At 35.1% G+C, this 21,465-nt stretch overlaps 1 protein-coding gene across 4 annotated transcripts in view; it reads left to right on the forward strand.

The window, feature by feature from the left end:
- Nucleotides 1-21,465, forward strand: part of SORCS2 (sortilin related VPS10 domain containing receptor 2) — a 145,887-nt gene that overhangs the window by 84,426 nt on the left and 39,996 nt on the right. For all 4 annotated transcript variants that reach the window (XM_087930599.1, XM_087930597.1, XM_087930598.1 and 1 more), the window contains exons 10-14: nucleotides 7,493-7,639; nucleotides 11,516-11,618; nucleotides 15,464-15,540; nucleotides 16,908-16,999; nucleotides 20,562-20,669. In XM_087930599.1, coding sequence (XP_087786725.1) covers nucleotides 7,493-7,639; nucleotides 11,516-11,618; nucleotides 15,464-15,540; nucleotides 16,908-16,999; nucleotides 20,562-20,669 — 527 coding nt within the window. The remainder of the gene's footprint in view (nucleotides 1-7,492; nucleotides 7,640-11,515; nucleotides 11,619-15,463; nucleotides 15,541-16,907; nucleotides 17,000-20,561; nucleotides 20,670-21,465) is intronic.

The following is a 21,465-nucleotide window of genomic DNA, read 5'->3' on the forward strand; positions in this document are numbered from 1 at the left end:
AGGCTTGCGAGCCGCTTGGCTTTATACAGCCGGCCGGAATGCGAGTCTACAAGAATGCTAATACAGAACACATATAATCTCATATTGTCAATCAAAAATTAAATACCTTAGTATCATTATTAATCAATCATTTGACTATACTTTTATTCATTCATGTTTTACAAGATAATCATAATTTACTTAGTTTATTTTATAACAGTTCATATTATCATCCCAAATCTATCCTAAAATCATTTTGTAGATATAATAAGAAAGAAGTACATCTTTATATATTTATTATTTTCTAAAAGTCTACATATTTCATTACTGTATTTTATTGTCTAACCATTGATAGAAAAGATCCCAAATTTTATAAAATTGCTTATCCTCTTGTTCTCTAATTTCAAATGTCAATCTACTCATTTCAGCACATTCTAATATTTTCTTAATGATTTCCTCCTGTGATGGTATTTTCTCATTTTTCCAGTTTTTAGCAAATACAATCCTAGCCTCTGTTAATACATTTACAATCAGGTATTTCAAGTCTTTACTATATATTTCAGGTAAAATTCCCAATAAAAATATCTCTGGTTTCAAGTCTATATGTTTTTTTGTCATTTTTTCCAACCACATGTGGATTTTAGTCCAGTATTTTTTAGCATCCGCACACCACATATGAGCCAGGTGTCTGATGACATTTCCAACATTTTTCGGATTTATTCTTGAACATTCTAGCTATTCTTGTCGGGGAGAAATGCCACCTGTTAAACATCTTATACAAATGTTCTTTATATGCTGTTGATATTGTCATTTTATAATTTTGAGACCACAATTTTTGCCATTTCTCTAAATCGATCCTATATCCAAAATTCTTCCCCCAAGCAACCTTGTTCTTTAACTTGTTCTTCTTCTAGTTTAATTTCTAATAAATATCCATACAATTTTTTAATCACCTTTTCATCAGTACCTGTCAAAATCTTATCTAAGTCAGTCAGTTTATCATAGAAACCTTCTGTTTTAGAATCTTTATCATACCTTGAGTGTATTTGCGCATATGAAAACCAATTCATCTTTATACCTTGTTCCTCTAGTTTTTGCATAGATTTAAGTTCATCCTTTTCATTCAATATTTCACCATATCTAACTGTTTGTTCCTTTTTGTATATCATAGGATGCGAAAATACTTCAATAATCGATAACCAGACTGGAATTTTCAAATAACATTGTCTTTTAATCTTCTCCCAGTTTAACCACAGAGACTCCTGTATATAATGTCTTCTAAAATACCCCTGTGTTTTAGTTCCTTTATACCATAAAAAAGCATGCCACCCCAACAACAAATCATGTCCTTCTAATGTCAACAATCTAGTCTTTCTTAGTGTTATCCATTCCTTAACCCACATCAGATTTGTAGCTTGGTAGTACAACTCCCAATTAGGCAAACCAAATCCTCCTCTAATTCTAGCATCTTGCAAAAGTTTGAACTTTATTCTCGCTTTCTTACCTTGCCATATATATTTCAGCACAATTTTATTTAAATCTTCAAAGTAGTCTTTTCCAAGCCTAATTGGAATTGTTTGAAACAAGTATAAAATTCTGGGTAATATATTCATCTTGATTGTTTAAATTCTTCTTATTAGTGACAGTTGTAAATTTTCCCATTTCGCCAAATCTATTGCTATCTGTTGTTTAAGTTGATATAATCATTCTCTTTTAATGTACTAAATGTCAAATATATCCCCAAGTACTTAATCTTATTCGTGACCTGAATTTTCAATAGGTCTGCCAGTTCTTCCTTTTGTCTTAATAGCATATTCTTTGTCAAAATCTTTGTCTTATCTTTATTTATTTTCAAACCAGCCACCTTTCCATATGTCTCTATCTTTTCTATCAATTTTGATGCTGTTTCTAAAGGGTCTTCTAAGATAAAAACCAGATCATCCACAAATGCTTGCAGCTTAAATTCTTCCTTTTTGATTTTTATTCCTTTTATATTCTTTTCATCTCTAATATTTCTGTTTAGCACTTCCAAGGTTAACAGAAACAACAAAGGTGATAGTGAGTACCCTTGTCTTGTTCCTTTTCTTATATTAATAGAGTCTGTCAGTTCTCCCTCTATCATTACCTTTGCCGTTTGCTTATAGTATATAGCTTCTATTGCTTGAATAAATTTTCTAGCAAAACCCATCTGTTCCAACAGTAATAACATGAATCGCCAATTCACATTATCAAATGCCTTCTGTGCATCTAGAAATATCAGAGCCATTTGTTTTTCAGGATGTGCCTCATAGTATTCCAAGGATTACTCTCATATTGTCTTTAATTTGTCTCTTTGGCAGAAATCCATTTTGATCAGGATGGATAAAATTATTTAAATATTTTTTAAGTCTTTCTGCCAATATTGAAGCAAAGATTTTATAATCTGCATTTAGTAGAGAAATGGGTCTATAGTTCTTAATTTGTAATGGGTCGGCCTCCTCTTTTGGAATAAGTGTAATATAGGCTTCTGACCATGATTTAGGTATCTTCTTCTTTAAAATAACTTCATTCATAACTTCTAGCAGTGGAAGATTCAACAATTCTTGTAATGTTTTGTAAAATTCTGCTGGAAGTCCATCTGGGCCTGGTGTCTTTCCATTATTTTGCTTCTTGAGTGCTTCATTTAACCCCATCATCGTTATATTGCTTTCTAACATTTTTTTCAGTCTCTTTAGGTATCTGAGGTAAATTAGCATTCTGTAAGTACTGTTTAACTCTTTCCTCATCAATATTCTCTTGCATATATTTCCCATAGGAGTCTCGAATGATTTCCTTCTTCTCTTTGCTACCATGGCAAACTTGGCCTTGGTCATCTATTAATTGCAATATTTTCCTTGATTCTTTCTCCTTTCTCAATTTGTATGCTAACCATCTACCTGGTTTGTTTGCGTCTTCAAAGTAGTTCTGTTTAGCACCTCTAATTTTCTGTGCTAATTCTTCTTTTTCTATTTGACCCATTTTGTGTTTAATTATATATCCATTTTTAGCTTGATGTCCTTTTTCTGTGGCATTTTCTGTGGCATTTTTCAAGTCTTTTATACTCATCCTCTAGGGCCTTAGAGGCTAGTCTTTTCATAGTATTCCTTTTCCTTGTATAGTCTATTATCAAGCCTCTAACATATGCTTTCATTGTATCCTATACTTTTTGAACTGATGTATCTTCTTTTTTGTTTTCTCTAAGGAAAAAAGCCAATTCTTTCTCCATCCACTGTGTGAAGTCTTTTTCCTTTAAAATGGCATTATTTAACGTCCATCTAGATCTTCTTCTTTGTCCTTTCCATTTAATTGTCATTGGATTGTGATCTGCCCAAGTACTTGTTTCAATGTTTATTTCTTGAATGTTAGTTATTAATTCTGTTGACATCCATATCATATCTATTCTGGACCATGATAAGTGTCTATTTGAATAGAAGGTGTATTGTATAGTTTTAGCATTTCGTTCTCTCCATGTATCTTTTAAATTTATTTCATCTACCATTTTAAAAAAAGATTTAGGGAGAGTCTTTCAATTTTGCTTTGTTTTCTGTACTGTATAGTCCAATTTATTGTCTACAATTCCATTAAAATCTCCCATCATAACTATATTAGCATAGTCCAGATCGATTATTTTCATATGTAATTTTTTGTAGAATTCTTCTTGTTTGTCATTCGGAGCATAAATTGCAATCAGGAGTGTTTTCATATTATTATCCATTATTTCCACCATTAGTATTCTTCCATCATCATCGGTATAGATCAATTTTGCTGGGGTGGTCTCTTTAATATATAAAACCACTCCTCTTTTCTTACATTGTGTCAAGGAAGTAAATTTTTCCCTAATTTTGCTGTACCAACAATTGCTCATATTGTTTTTTAATATGTACTTCTTGTAGACAAATTATATCAAATTTTAATTTCTCTAATTTATGAAAGGTTTTCCTTCTTTTAACGGCTGAGTTAAGTCCATTTATATTAATTGTAATCAATTTTTTCTCTTCCATGGTTATATTTTATAGTTAGGTTTAGCAGCTCTCGTAGATCTTAGTTCACGTTGTTCTTTGGCTTCCACCTTTCCACCTAATGCGCCTTCTTCTTTTTCAGTCGCCATTTGGCAGTCTTCTTGGAATTCAATTAGTGAGATCTCTTTTTCTGCCTCTTCCTCTTTCCTTCCAAAAAATTCTGTATAAAATAATTCCGCTTTCTCAACTGAATCAATTCTATGTCTCTGTTCTTGCCATGTAAACATTAAACCTTCTGGAACCAGCCATCTATAATTCACCTCTTTTTAAAGTAGCATTTTAGTCAGGAATTGGTATTTTCTTCTCATCTCTCTCACTCTTCTGGGTATTTGTTTCAAGACCACTATCTCCTTGTCTTTGTATTTCAGTGTTTTCTCTTTTGCCACTTGCAATATTTGCATTTTAATGGCTTTCTTTGTAGATCTAATGTGAATTTCTCTTGGTAAGCTATTTTTCATCGCATATCTTGTGAAAACTTGATATACCTCATCTATTCCATCCATCATCTTCTGGTGTCTGGAGTCTGGTGTTGAAATGTAGGGGGGGAAAAGTGATAAGTTTTTGGAGAAGAGAGTTATAATAAGAGCCTTGGATAATTAAACAAAGTGCAGTGTGCCCTTTTTACTTTTCCTAAGTTGTGCTATCCCTCCTCATCAGCTTTATTGTATTTCTTTTTATCTTTTTTTGGTAATAACTATATGGGTTTTTGGCTTTGTTTGGAGCTCCAAAGCTTCAGCCTTTATTTCTATCATTATCTCAGCTAGGTTTTGTCCTTTTTCTTCCTCTACGTTTTGGAATCTAAGATAGAATTCTGATCTATCCATCTCCCATCTCAACATACCACTTTTATCTTGTTCAACCACCGTTAATCTATTATCAATATCTCCAATCTTCTTGTCTCTTTGTTTATCTTCTTCAATTTTTTGGAATCTCTCATCATACTTCAACATCATTTGTTGGATGTTCCCCACTTTTTCATCAGTTTTCCCTGTTCTTTGTTCAATGTTCTCTGTTCTTTGTTCAATGTTCTCTGTTCTTCGTTCAGTGTTCTCTGTTCTTTGTTCAATGTTCTCTATTCTCTTTTCAATATTCTCTGATCTTGCTTGAATATTTTTAATTCCTTGCATAATCATCTGCAGAGTCACTTTTTCTTGTTCTTTTTCTTGCTTTAACATTGTCTGTATTGAACGTTGTCCTCCAGATGGTGGAGAGGAAGAAGTAGAAGTTGAACAACCAGGAGCTATAAATTTCCTACTCATTTTAAGCAATTCAAAATCTTCAGGTTCTTCTAAACCTTAATCCAATTATGAAGTAACCAATTATAGTTCAAAATAAAAATAGTAGAAAAAGGAAGCCCAATAATAATAATAATAATAAAAGAAAAAAAAGGGAGGTCAAAATTTCTTCAGGTTCTTGTATACCTTAATCCAATCAATAGTTCGATGAAGAAAAAGACTTAAGGGGAAAAAAAGAAAAAAAGGAAAAATTCTTCAGGTTCTTCAACACCTTAATCCAATTGAAAGGTCTCAAATATTAAAAAGTGCATAAGAATAAACCAGAAAGGTAGATGAAAAAAACAAAAATACCAGGAAAGGGGGAAAAAAAGAGGCTTTTAAGGCTTTCCCTTTAAAATAAAAAGCAAACGTAGAGATTGGACTTCCAAAGAAAAAAAGAAAAACAAAAACAAGCTTCAACAAAGCCAAAAACCCAAATAGTTATTACAAAAAAAAAAGATAAAAAGAAATACAATAAAGCTGATGAGGAGGGATAGCACAACTTAGGAAAAGTAAAAAGGGCACACTGCACTTAATTATCCAAGGCTCTTATTATAACTCTCATCTCCAAAAACTTTTCCCCCCTACATTTCAACACCAGACTCCAGCTTTTGATAGAAACCCAGAGGAAGGAAGAGCACCTGCAATAATACTCTCCCATGCTCTTCCCTCTATCTTATCAAATAGCAATGTCCTTGAAAAAGAGTCTCAGTTCTTTCTTTCTCAGCTTTGTCTGGTCACAGGGAAATAGAATATTTTCAAGCCTCTAGTTGGCAGTGTTACAAAGTTTCTTTGCTCTCACTTTCCCCCTCCTTTTCCAAGCAAGATATAATAAGAATTAAAAAAAGAAAAAGATATTTTTAAAAAAGAAATAACTAAAAGGGAGCCTCTAGCCTAAAATATTACAAAATCAAAAAGGAGAAGAAAAAAATAGATATAAACAAAAAAACCAGTCCAGTTTCAAAATACAAGATCATATACAGAAAATCCAGCAATGAGAAAAAAATACATTACTTTGACATTCCTGTTTAAAATCGCCACTTAATCACTTCTGTCAAAACTTTTACAGATTCTTTCTTTTCCTTAGGGTGTCCTTTCTTATCTTAGAATATAAAAAAAGTTCTCACCAAACCGGCACACTCTCTCTTTCTGCTCTCTTCCATTTCGGAGCTGTCCCAACTTCAGCAGCTTTAATGGCTGTCTGTTTGCCGCTGGCAAGAAGAGCTTCTCCTGGATCTACCAGGGACTTTGCAGTATCCCTGGAATCGACAGGATGCGTTCTTCACTTTCACCATCTCTTCAGGACAGTTTAGATCCGATAGGACCGTCCAGGAGCAAAGATATCGGCAGCGATCTCAGACCTCTAAGATCGCATGCCGTATCATCGCGATGCCAGCTCCGCCCTCTTCAGAATTGTTCTTTATCTTTCTGTTGTGAAGAGAAAATGTTATTCCTCGATGATCTGCTGCTACATACTACAGCATAATTTACTTGCATAGCAATTAGCAATCTAAAATGTGGTACAATGGATGTTCAACAAAACTTCAGATAATTTAACCATACAAGGAAAATAGATTTCTGGTTTAGAAAGATGATTTTTTTTTTTAATTTTGGTTGAGAAAGACTGTGACTTCATGAACAATCACATGAAAATGAATTTCAAAAGATTTTATCTAGATCAGTGTTCCCTCAATCAGCAGTACATATATCATTAAATAGTTCTTTATAAGAGTACTGAGGCAGAGAATTTCTTGAAATGTAGAATTAGAGCAGCCCCTGAAAGGGCACGGCTGGCTTAGGAGTCAAAACATAACTAAAGGAACAATTGCTCTCTTTGTTTGGGTATATTTGGAAGGGGGAAGAGAAATACTGGAAGATTGCTCCCATAACAGAAAAATCTGCTTCAGCTCCAGTTAGCTCTTGTTATTTTATAATGACATCAACAGAATGCCTGCAATGTTTATAACTAACTAATATATATGTTGACAAGAATTTTCTTAGAAAGGCATCCTTATTGGTAAATAGTAAAGGCCTTTCTGTTTCTGCCTTGGTCAGATCCAAATTTTTGAAAGTAGTTCTATTTCAAGCTACTGACACACTCACTTTTCTAGTAGTAGCAAATGAATCTTAATATATTTAATATGTATATATATATTTGATGGTTGTTTATTAACTTGGCTATATATTATATTTGTAACATAGGTTAAAGGTGTCAAAGGAGTGTTTTTGGCTAATCAGAAAATAAATGGAAAAGTTACCACTCTTATAACATTTAATAAAGGCCGTAACTGGGATTATCTCATACCCCCAGCTACTGATATGAATGGGAAACCAACTGTCTGCAAACCAGTGAGTATTTCCCCCTGCTGTTAAAATAACAACAAAAAAATCCTATTTAACAAAGACATAAAAAATAGGTTGATGATGAGAAAAACATTAAATATGGATTTTATGAAGTATATACAATATAATTTGAACTGTTATTATGTTCTACTATGTTTGGTTTTCTATCAATGAAAGAATCTGTACCATACAATAAGAAGGAAACATTTTAGACTTCAACAGCTGAAAATTATATTTCCAAAGTGATTTATAAACATTTATTTGCTTCATCTTCCTGAAAGCTTTGAGTAAATCTCTGTTGATATCTAAACTATTCCAAATATCGTATAGCTAAAAGTCTGCAGAGATTCTCAGACATCCAGGTCATGGTAATCCCAAAGTGCTTTTTCAGGAGGCAACTTTTAGCTATACAATTTGGGATAAATGGTGTGGGAGTAGGAATGGATTTCCAAATGAAGAAATTACAGACTACAGGAACCAGAAGCACTACTCTGGTGAGATTGAGGACACAGATAAACTTCCAAGAGCTTCAAGGACTCTCTAAAAGGATACAAATGACCAGATGTCTGTAAAGTATATAAATCCTTCCATTCCCCACTATCCTGTCAGAGCTGAAGAAGCTTCTTGGATGAGAAGTGAAAGAAGTCTTCAAAGAAAAAAAAATAAGCAAGTTCAGTTGCCTCCTGAAAAAGCACCTTTGGGACTTTCAGTCTTTAGTTTCAAGTCATCAATTGTGGCAACAATAGCAATTTAAGCAATATGTGTTCAACAATGATAAAGATAGAATTGTGAGTTTTCTAGCATTTGCAAGAGAGAAACTTGAGGAAAAGAAAAATTGACCTCAGCATATTTTGGATGGAGAGCATGTAGAGATTTTGCAGTCTAGAATATTGATTTAGGATAATGGAAACTTAGCTTTAACTCCTCATGTAACTCTGAAGTCCACCAAATGACTTTAGGCAGCTATGTTTTTCCAACCCAAGTTAAATCACAGTACTGGTTGATTAAATGAAGAATGAACTGCATTTATAACGTCCCAAAAAACAGATGGGAAATACAATAATACAATGAAACCTTTGTGCAGTGAATTTTACATCAGTGGATGACATTTTGGGGAATAATTGATTATTTAAATAAAAAGTTTCATGTGAGGAAGAAGAGATGAGTAGTAATTTTATTTAGGCTACGGATGTTAAACTCATGGCATCACATTGCCGTCACATGACTTTTCATGACATTTTTTCCCTTCACAAAGTTGGGGTGGGCATGGCCTGCACGTGACACATCCAACCTACAGGCCACCAGTTTGACACCCCTGATGTAGGCAATTACAATATAAACCACAATATTCAGCAACAGAGAGGAATTAACTTAATCATCTTTTCTTAGGGCTGGAGTAAGTGCTCCCAAATGTGTTTCTGAAGTAATCCTGAGGCTGGAAGCAGGTGTGCCAAGCACTAAAACTCAGGCATGGTCCAGAATATTAGCAGTTATTTCAAGCAAACATTATTACTACTATAGAATTAATATCAATGTAATGACCATTGCTGTAAATATTTTGATCATTATTTTCTAAAATAGCATGTACCCAGGCAACACACTGTTCAATTGAAATTGAAATTTTTATAGGTTATAACATAAAAATAAAAAACTTTTAACAATTAACAGTTATTTCAAATCTCCAAAGATTATTTCTACTGTTGTTAATGAGTGTTATTATCCAGTACAAATTGTAGCAATACAGACAGTTGGTAATAGGTTTGCAAACAAAAGTTCATTACTTACTGTATGTTTCACACCTGAATATACAGTATAAGCCAACTGGGACTTGAAGATGCCATGTTAATGAAAGGATAATCAATATGAAAGACTGGAAAGACCTGGCCCAGGCCTCATACTTCCAGTGCTGGAATTTTTATAGTTGATTAAACTATATATTTTGGACTTGGATATACCTAGCTTGATTTAATCTATGTTCATATGAATTAAATAATAAAAAGCAAATTTAATTTATTTCAAGTAAAGTGAAAGGTGTACTTTTATACATATTAGATTTCATCAATTATAATCATTAAAACATTGGACAAATAAAAATTATCCCACTTTAATTAAATCAAAGGACTTTCTTTGGATTATACAGAAGGTTCATTCAAATATAATATAGTTCTGTTTAATTCAGTTTAATCTTGTCAATATTTTTCTTTTATATCTCTTTGGGGAAAGTATAATTAAAAACCCAAATACCAAATCATCATTAGGATGATTAAAACTTCAAATGTCTGAAAGCAAGGATCAGAGACTATGCTGAATAAATACTATTAAACTGATTAAGGTACATTTATAAAATCTTGGGACTAAGCTTCTGTCTTGTGAACATGAGCAGTTATTCTTCTGGCATTTGTATCTGGTATATTTTTAAAATGGCAAAAATAGTTTTAAAAGAGATTTATATCTCTTTGGAATATACAAGTCTTCAAAGTAGATGTCTGTGTTTAATTTTAAAGAATAAAATTACAAGTAGTCCTCATTTAGCAATCAAAATTGGGATTGCTGCCAGAATTACTAAACAAAGCATCATATGACTGTGACAGGTTTATGTCCTCACTTCTGCTTTGGTCATTAAGCAAATCACCACAATCATTAAGAGAATCATCATATGATTGGAACATTTACTTCCACATTCTCCATTAACTCTGTTATAAGCCAATTAGAAAGCATACAAATGGTGATTACATGAATGTGCACCAATTGCAGAGCACCTGAATAGCATTTGACCACAGGATGCTGCAACAAAACTGGGTTTTGTTACTACAATCATAACTTTAAATGGTTGCTTAAAGAGACATTTGGTAAGTAATGTATGTATTGCATTAATATGTCATACAGTATTTTTACATACTCATGATGTGCAGATAATCTTCGAGGTATGACAAACCATTTAATGAACATTCAAAATTAGAACCCCACCCCAAAAGCTACATATGATGGCTACATATGAAAGTTATGATGGTTGTAGCGGACCTGCGATTTTTCACCCTTACGATCCATCACAAGGTTGCTGCAGCCCTCACCCTCCTCTCTCCACCCTCATCCCATCCTGCTGGAACCCTGCAGTGCTTGGGCCTCCTCCCCACATGCCCCTCACACCACACACTTACCTTCCGAAGTTCTCCAGCGCTTATGTTGTACAAGGAGGGCAGGGCATATGTCCCCAGGCTGTGCTGCAGTGACCCAAATGTGGCCACCACTTTGTCCTGCTTGCTTTGGGGCAGGAACAAAATGGCAGCTCCCAGAGAAATTGCTTCATTTTGCTGCCTTAGAGAGATCTGCTCAGTGCCACAGAGGCTTGAATGATGAAAAAAAAAAAAAAAGCTTTTGCAGCAATCTGAAGACCTTGTGAAGGTAAGCAGAACAAAGTCAATTGTCCCCGGGCTGTGCGGCAGCAACCTGAATGTGGCCACCATTTTGCCCCACCAGTTTGTGGCAGGGGACAAAATGTCATCTGCCAGACCAGCTGCTTCATTCTGCTGCCTTAGATTATATAGTGCTTAGATTACACAGTACTGCAGCACTATACAGAGCTTGTTAAGGCAACAAAGGGATGGGGGGGCGAAGAGGTTGTTAGGTGACACATTTCACCTAATGATTGCTAGAATGGGACCATAAGGGGCAGGTTTCATTACAGTCATATCTGGTGGACTATCTGGACTATCTGTGGTAATATTTTGTGCTGGTACAATGGGGAAAATTTCAATATAATGCCATTATTACAATAGTAACAATAAATACTGTTCTGTTTAATCTTGGTGTGGTTGTTTCAGAAATTAAAGTTATTCCACTTACTCTGCTAAAAACAGTGTTTTTTCTTTGTTAATTTTATAGCCTGATTGCCATCTTAATCTTCATCTGCGCTGGCCAGATAATCCATATGTGTCAGGGATGGTTCATACTAAGGATACAGCACCAGGACTCATAATGGGGGCAGGTAAAAAAAAAGAGATAACTTAATATTTTGCTTTTGGTGTTTTTCAGGAAAAAAAAAACATAATACTGCAACTTTGTCTCAAATTACCTATCTCTAACAGTTATGGGTTTTTGTTCCATCCTATCTGTTTGTCTCTGTTGTATACGAAATCAAGTAACCAGAAATAGTTTCCCCCCTTTTTTGGCTTTACCTATTTCTATAGATATTGCTATAACAGATGCTATCATGATATTATTTCTGATCTGTGTGGGAAATGCATGATCTCTAAATTTTGTTTACCTAGCTAGGAAAAGCATAGGTAGTGAGAACCATATATAATAGATAGAAAGGGGATATTTGAGGAAGCCAATTAGTGGTATCTGAAATACTGTATTCCTCTCTCCTTTTCAAATAATATGTTCAGGCCGTTACCTTCTGAAAGAGCCTCTAGTAAAGTCACAGGGCTCCTACACTTTATGAAGCTTCTTGGACTTTGCCTCTCATTTAAGAGCTGAAGGGACAAAATATCATTCCAACTGCATAGGAGTTAAATTGAGGATAAGGGGGCAAGGTCATCTGAGATGGAAATTGGACTGAGTAAAGAAAACATAGGTGGCCAAAATCAGCAATAATAGCCTGAAACATTCTCTATATTATATTTCACAACTACAGGTAATTTTGTTTAATGACTACTTACTTGTTCAGTAACCATTCAAAGTTACAGTGGTGCTGAACACTCACTGCCCAATCCAGTTTAGGTTCACTAGTTATTATTTCTCTGGAATGAAACCAACAGTATATCTTCAGCAACCAGTAGAATTAGGATCAAATTAGTCATTTAAGCTGCCAATCATCACCTCCATTTCAAAACTTATTCATCTCAGAATCCTCTGTTTTTTAAAAAGTTTTACTGCCTATCCATGCCCTCCTTTTTATGTGAGAACTATGATTATCTAAACTAAATCCCTACTCTTAGCCCCTTGTTAACAAAGCAAGTATAAATTGTTTTGTCTGAATATCTGCATGGGAACATAGTAACATGAAGGGCTACCAAGAAATAATTGTTAAATACAGGCTCAGCACAAGGATATGTGTGGTTTGTAAGCTGCAGACTTCATTTTAAATTTACAGATTAAGTCTAGCATTTAGGCCTTCATATTAGATACACACATTTTCTCCCTGTAGAAGTCTGTATGTTTCTGACTTCATGTGTCCTTAGAAATATTACTGGTTCTACAGATGAGTCATTGAAACCAGTTATTTCACCTTGTACCTAGCACAGAAGTTCACTGTGTGCAATCTTAACAACCCTCCATGTTGATTCACATAAGCTATGATTAGGAATGGAAAACTATGAATGATTGTGTGTAAGGGGAAAAGCTGCTTGGTATTTAGAGCTGAATAAAAAAAAAATCTAACTGGCAGTCAGCACACATCCACTTTCTGATTACTTTAAAACTAAACATTTGATACACAAATGCTGCGGTGTGTAGGAAATGTATAAATTGCCTTGCATACCTACTTGCTTCCAGAACAGAGTACCACATCCATCATCTATACCCAGTCTGTACACTTCAACTTCATTTGTTCTGACTTACCTGAGACAGATGCTTGCTGATAGAATTAAGCCAGCAATCAGGAGACTGAATTTCTCACCCAAGAATATAAACAGAAAAATCAATAGAGCTAGATCAGTTCCCAAGCAGGATCTATTAAAAGATAGACAATAGAAATAGAAGAGTGATTATCATCCACAGTTAGTTCAAGCCTCTCAAACAAATTATTAATAAGCTACAATCCATACTGGATAATAACACTGTACTCTCAAGCACTGGATGGCAAACCTGAAATAATATGCAGACACCATCCAACCTGAAGCAAATTCTCACAAGCAATAAGAAACAATAGAATTGTTCTTATCATAGGCCCTAACAAGGACACACACAAGATTAGAACCACCTTTGCAGATATTCTAATGTGATACATGCCAGCAATGTTCCTCTGGATTATTCATAGGACAAACAGGATAACTCTGTGTAAAAAAATTAATGGTCACAAGTTTGAAATTAGGACTCAAAATAGGGACAAAGTAATATTTGAGCATTTCAATCTCCCAGAACTCAGTTGAAGATCTCAAACATTTTTGGAAAACAACTGCTAAGCAAGAAATAGTTGAACTCACATCAAATTTCCAGGCAATCTTGGATTTCGACAAGCAAATTGGTTTTTAACACATTATAATTGTTAATTGTTGAGGAACTTGCACTCTGTCTGGCATGTAAACTGCATCTATATAACCAACCTGTCTCTTCTTTCCTTTCTCATTTTATCACAGTTTAAATCCTACATCAGTCTAGCCATGCAGTTCATCCGATGAAATGAGCTGCAGCTCATGGATACTTTTAATAAAAATTGTTAATCAGAAAAGGTGGTATCAAACTTCTCTATTTTTCTCACCATAGGTTAACATAGCTCTCCTTCTGCAATGACTCATCTTTTCTAGTAGCCTAACTTCTTTGCACAGGTTGACTGCAGCCATTAAGACAAAACATTGAACTAAATCTGCAAAGATTTATTTGGGGTCAGAACCTGCACAGATAAGGTGGTAGAGAGACTTTCACTCTATTTGTGCCTTTGTGCGGGACAAGTCAGCCATGGGAAATGATCCTAGACCCTAGAGAAGATGTCTGGCTGTTTGTCTCCAAGTTCAGCAGCTTTTAGCCATTCCAGAGTAACAGCTGTTGTGAAGAATATGAGGAAGGAGTTGGACTTTTTTTCTTTTGGGTCTGGAGAAGAAGAAGTCAGAGTGAAGAAATTGATTCAAATACCGAGGAATAAAATCAGATCATAAAAATAAACAGAAGCAGTTTTTTTCAACTAATGACTATTACATCAAAGATAAAACTAAGGAACTTGCAAGCAAGTTGCAAGGTAGTTTTGATCAATGTACCTTAGAGGATATCTGAGCAATATCAGAATAAATAGAACTAGTAATTTCTGATAGTGTTGAAGATTCTGATGACAGAAAAAAAAATCACAATAGACTAAGTCCTGGTATATACTGCTATAACACAATGGTGAGTCTAGTGAAGGTATTAGTGACTATTTTCTTGGGTACTCATAATATGGCAGATAATGTAAGCATTGAACTTGGGAACTTCTTGAAATGTGGTTATGTTAGGGTTTGTCATTACCCAGTCATGAAATTTACATACTGTCTTGGAAAAGTAGCATCACTCAACTTAATTTATGTAGTGTAGTTGTATTGCTGTTAGTTTAAAGTAAAATATCTTTATATGTCCTGCTTTTAAGTTATTGAATAAAAATGGGGTACAAGGATAAAGGATAAATACTATAAACCAGGGGTATCAAACTGGTGGTCCCTGGGCCAGATGCATCATGCACAGGCCATGCCCACCCCAGCTCTGCAAAGGGAGAAAAAGTTGTGATATGTCACGTGATGTTATGTGGCACAATCGAGTTTGACACCTGTGCTATAAACTAAAAACATTAATATGTAACCTGCTGTTAGAGGCTACCCATCATCAGTGCCTCTGAGAACAGGTCCCACATTATTTTGGTGGGTGTTATTATTGGACCAATTGTGGCTTTAGGATAATCTTCTCCAACTTGACAGCCTCCAAGTTGTGTGTGGAGCTTCAATTTCCTCCAAGTTATGTGTGGAAGCCAGCTGGATGGCAAGCCTAAAGTATAATCTATCGTAGGGATTCTCTTTGGTCTGCATGTAGAAGGAGTTTTTCAGCCATAAGGATGGGTGGAGAATAGGAGTCTTTGAAGAAATAATTGCAGTAAACATTTGCAATACTTTAGTAATTTTACTATTATTATTATACTTTTATTCTCAGGAAATCTGGGTGCCCAGCTTGTAGAATACAAAGAAGAAATGTATATAACATCTGATTGTGGCAAAACATGGAGACAGGTATTGAAATGAAGTGATGTATTTGGTCATTTTACATATTTTTATATTTATGTACTTGTTTGTTTATTAATAAAGGTGAGATACAAATAAATAAATATATTAATATAAAATAACACAATCTTGCAACCCTAAATATGTTCTGATTCAGTGAAAAGAAAATATAGAGAGAAATAAACTTTTCAGTAAATCAATCAAGCTGAAGGAAAGGCCTCATGTGTGAATCCTAATATGACCAAGCTATTCATTATCAATAGCTGGGGCCTTATTGATAGTCCAAATCAAGACAGAAAGAATGAATGAGTTATTATTTATTAGCAATTATCTTGCCACACTGCTGTGCCCAGTAGAATATGTTTTTGTATACATCAACAACTAGATTAAGGATATGATTTCTTTTATCATCTATCTTTTATTACTACTGGGATTTTTTTCTTGGAGGCTTGATGATATAATCACTTTTTAAACATTTAGTTAATTCCAGTCTAGGTCTAAGCATATTTAAATAAAATTAATTGCTTCTGCATTTAATAAATATGCAGAGGACTATAGCCTTAGGAAAGCATAGTGAGCCATTTTTTAATTATGGTATAACTTATTTCTTTCTTGAATGATATTTTAGATGAATGTATTCTCACATTATCACTTGGGATACTTTCTTTCTTTATCTTTCACCTTTACATACTTTCCCATCATCTATGCTATTTCTTTTGCTATTTTCATGACCCAAAATATAGGTAGTCCTTGACTTATGACCACAATTGAGCCCAAAATTTAAGTTACTAAGCAAGAAATTTGTTAAGTGAGTTTTGCCCCATTTTACGACTTTTCTTGTCACATTTGTTAACTGAATCACTGCATTGTTAAATTAGTAACATGATTGTTAAATGAATCTTGCTTCCCAATTGACTTTCTTTGTCAGAAGGTTGCAAAAGGGGATCATGTGATCCCACGACACTGCAACCATCATTGTCAGTTGTCAAACATCAGAATATAAATCACATGACCATGGGGATGCTGCAATTGTCATAAGTGTGAAAAATGGTCATAAGTAACTTTTTTCTGTGCCATTGTAACTTCAAATGTTCATTAAGTGAACTGTTATAAATTGAGGACTACCTGTAATTGATGTTACAATTTTCATGAAATTGTCATCATTTCCTAATCTCCATTGTTGTTCCTCCCCCACCATTTCCCTCATTCTGTTGTCACTCCAGTTTTTCCCAGATTTCAGTGCGTGTGTCCCCCCTCCCCAGTCTAATGAATCTCCTCTCCCCTCTTCCAATATTAGTCTATTTTTGATCCAATATGCTAATACAGTTTTCTTGAAAACCTAATTAATTTGTTGTTTTTCTTTTCCTGGCCATTAGGTTTTTGAAGAGGAGCATCATATCTTATATTTGGATCATGGTGGTGTGATTGTGGCCATCAAAGATACATCTATTCCTCTGAAAATACTCAAGTAATTCTACAGCAAACTTTCATTAGTCTACTGTATTTTCAGTACCAAAAATATTCCAACTAAAGTGTTTTTTCCCTGAGAGAGTTATTTACTAATTTAATATTTGCTTCATATTTGCTAAATGTCTATGGAGCTTCTCAGTCATCCAGGTCATGGTTATCCCAAGGATGCTTTTTCAAGAGGCAAGAGCTGAAGAAGCTTCTTGGATGAGAAGTGAAGCATCTTCAAAGAAAAACCAGAAAGTCTAGATGCTTTTTGAAAAGCACTTTTGAAACATCCATGTTTGCTAGTTATATTCATATATGTAATAAATACATTTATCCATGGAAATCAGGAAATAAAACATAGGTAAGGAGATCATTCTCCCCCACCCCCTTTATAGGCATCTATAAATAGCTATCTAGAACCTAGAAAATAGAACAATAAGGTTAGAAGGGAGCTTGGAGGTCTTTTAGTTCAACCTCCTGTCTGTGGCAGGAGATCCTCTACCACTCAAGACTTTCACTGGGCTTTATGCGATGGATGCATTTGATCATAGAAAGAATAACAAAAACAGAACAGAATAGTAGAGTTGGAAGGGATGCTGAAGGTCCTCCAGTCCATCCCCCACCCCAAGCAGGAGATCCTATACCATTTCAAACAAATGGCTGTTCAATCTCTTTTTAAATATCTCCATTGATGAAACACCCACAAGTTGTTCCACTGATTAATTGTTCTCCTTAGTTCTAGATTGCTTCTTTCCTTGATTAGTTTCCATCCATTGCTTCTTGTCCTGTCTTCAGGTACTTTGGAGAACAGGTTGGCCCCTCTTCTTTGTGGCAGCCTCTCAAATATTGGAGCACTGCTATCATGTCTCCCCAATCCTTCTTTTCATTAGACTAGACATACTCAATTTCTGCAACTATTCTTCATATGTTTTAGCTTCCAGCCCCTTAACCATCTTTGTTGCTCTTCTCTGCACTCTTTCTAGAATCTCAACATCTTTTTTATACTGTTGTGACCAAAACTGGATGCAGTATTCCAAGTGTGATCTTACCAAGGCCTTACAAAGTGGTTCTAACACTTCACGTGAGCTGGATTCTATCCCTCTGTTAATGCAGCCTAGAACTGTGTTGCCTTTTTTGGCAGCTGCTGCATACTGCTGGTTCATATATAAGTGATTGTCCACTAGGACTCCCTAGATCCCTCATGTAGTTACTGCTAGATTTCATCTAATACATCTCTGTGCATTTGGTTTTTTCTTGCCTAAGTGTAAAACCTGACTTTTCTCACCTCTAAATTTCATTTTGTTCTATAGGGCCCAGTTTTCAACCCTGTCAAAGTCCTTCTGGATCTTGAACCTATTTTCTGGGTTTTTGGCTATTCCTGCCAGCTTGGTGTCATCTACAAATTCCCCTTCTATCCCTATCTACTTGGATATCTTTAAAAGGGGTTTAATTAGTGTTGTGTTAAAGCAGGGGTGTCAAACTCACGTCGTCATGGCGGTGTCACATGATGTATCGGGACTTTTTTCCCAATTGCTAAACCAGGCATGGGCGTGGCCAGCATGTGATGCATCTGACCTGCGGGCCAGGAGTTTAACAGCCCTGCCTTAAAGAGTTAGGAAGCTGTCAGCTGAAACTATTATTTTCTGGCAACGCTAGTCTGTGCACTGAATCTTCTTTGTGCTCCTGACAATGATGTTTTCCATGTATATGTATAATAATCTGGGTCTTCTACTATTTTGGTCTTCTATATTAGGTTTGTTGAGCAAAAAAGAATAGTATAGCTGCAGAAAGATAGCTGCCGGTGATACTATTCTAAACTATTTGGAAATATTTAGTATATGTCTCTTCTAAAATACCTAGAAGGGAATTTCCTATTGTTATTGACATCGAATTGGCTATTATGCAAACTGCATGCAGCACAAGATAATAATTTGATCTCATCCAGAAGAACTATTTTGAGGTTTTGATAAATTTGATAATTATTTTGATTCTTACTTTCAGTTATTACTTACATTGTGACCTACCACATTGACTCTCAGAACAGTATACTGATCTCATGATCAAATTTTATGAACATAAGGGACTTGTGTATATCATAAACTTGATGCCAGAGGACCCCATCATACAGATCTTATAATTTTCCTTTGTGTGTTTTCTTTAGTATGATTAATTCACACAGATTTTTTGGGTGCATTGTTCTGGATAAACTATTAAGAGTTTGAAATACAGGTAGTTCTCAACTTGCAACCATAATTGAACCCAAAATTTATTCTAGTAAGCAAGATGGTTATAAGGTGAATTTTGATCCATTTTACAATATTTTGTCATAGTTCCTAAATAAATAACTGCAGTTATTAAATGAATCACTTTGTTGTTAAGTAAATCCAGCTTCCCTCATTGACTTTGCTTGTTGGAGGCTGGCTGGGAAGGTCGCAAAAGATGATGATATGATCCTGAGATGGTGCAAGTGTCATAAATATATGCCAATTGCCAAGTACCTGAATTTAGATCCCATGACCATGGGGATTCTGCAGTGGTCATAAGTGTGAAAAACTGTCATAAATCTGAATGGTCACTAAATGAATAGTATAAATTAAGGACTTCCTGTATCTGTTTCAGATTTTGAAATAATCTCTTTTGATATAACTTTAGTGGCAGAATTATTTTTTACAAAGGAAAGAATTCAAATATGCATACATGTAGCCCTTTACTGACAATTGGGATTGGAATTTCAATAGCTAAACAATGTGATAGTAAAGTGTGAGTGTGTTGCTTAGTGACAGCGATCCCTGTAATCCTGGTTGCCATCATTAACTCAAACTCATAACTGTTAGTCAAGGCAACTTTCTGTCAGCTCCTCACAACCAAGTATTCGGGGAAGCTGTCAGGAAGCTGAACGTTCCACACCTGCAGACAGGTAAATGGCTCCTGGATAGAGGAGAGAGTGAAGAAGGGTTCAGGGCATGAGGGTTGAGGAGAGTATGTGAGAAGAAATGCTCAAGGATGGAAGAGAGGATCTGGGAGGGTGCAAGAGAGGTACCATCAGGGTCAGGGAGGGTGTGCAAGAGTGAGAGTTTAGAAAGGATATAGAAGATGTACTATGTGGGTTGGAGAGAGTGCATACAGGTTAGGGGTTGCAAAAGACTCACAGAGAGGGTTGGAGAGAGTGCACTGAGATGCATAGGTGGCCAGTGTGGCAGACGTTCAGATGGTCTGGGGGAGGGTACAAGCGTGGGAGAGATAACCCAGCAACACTGGAGGTTACAAATAGTGCTCATGTGATTGTGGGGTGCTTGGCAACTGATTGTAAGTGTGAACAGATTGTCAAACTTCTAGATTACAATGATACGATTGCAGAATTTCTGGAACAACCAGAACTTCCAGGACTGGTCCTAACCACCATTCATTCAGCATCAGCAGAACTTTGAAGGGTCACTGAGCAAATGGTCATAAGTCAAAGACTACCTAATAATGGTTAGCTTTAGAATATCTGCTGTTTAACTACTTTGGACTTTGTGAATCCTATTAAATTATTTAAAGAAAAGGTATTCATTATTTTACTATTTCCATTACAGATTCAGTGTAGATGAAGGTCAAACTTGGAGCACGCATAATTTCACAAGTATTTCTGTGTATGTGGATGGCCTACTTAGCGAACCTGGGGATGAGACTTTAGTCATGACGTAAGTACCTTTTATTGTACCAGCCCACCAACTACATGGAAAAAATATAAATGTCAACAATTAGAAGTGTTTAACTTAATGTAATGAAACAATTATCCAAGTAATTAATTTAGGAACACATCCAAGATCTTCATTTTTTTGTTGGACATCTTTAAATGAAATGAAAGCAAATTTAATTTATGATAATTAAATGGGAGAGTACGTGTGGGAAATACTTTTGATAATGTATTCAGTAGAAGAGTAAAAGGAATGTCTTAGATATAGAGATAATAGATAAATAGATATCTGACTAAACATACATTAGTTCAAAGCTAAACACAGATAAGCCAAACTTTCTGTTGTGAAGTCAAGGGATTATAAATGTTCAAGAAAGCAAAATCCTTGACTACCATATTGTCTCCATTGTTGATTATTACAGTCTTTTCTTTAGTTCTGTTATACTTAGGCACTGAGATATAGATATGCAGCTCCAATTAATTGCTAATATTTAAAGTATAACACAGAACAGCCTGATTATGAAAATAGTTTCATGTACTGAAGAGCCGTGGTGGCACAGTGGTTAGATTGTAGTATTGCAGACTAATTCTGCTGACTGCCAACTGCCAGCATTTCAGCAGTTTCAGTCTCACCGGCTCAAGGTTGACTCAGTTTTCCATCCTTCTGAGGTCGGTAAAATGAGGACACAGATTATTGGGGGCAATATTCTGACTTTGTAAGCCATTTGGAGGGGGCTGTAAAGCATGGTGAAGTAGTATATAAGCAGGGCTTGGATTCTACCGGTTATTACAATTCTGTA

This window comes from Pseudonaja textilis, chromosome 3, assembly GCF_049901715.1.
Source record: "Pseudonaja textilis isolate UNSWEBS1 chromosome 3, rPseTex1.2, whole genome shotgun sequence".
Classification (NCBI taxonomy): Eukaryota; Metazoa; Chordata; class Lepidosauria; order Squamata; family Elapidae; genus Pseudonaja; species Pseudonaja textilis.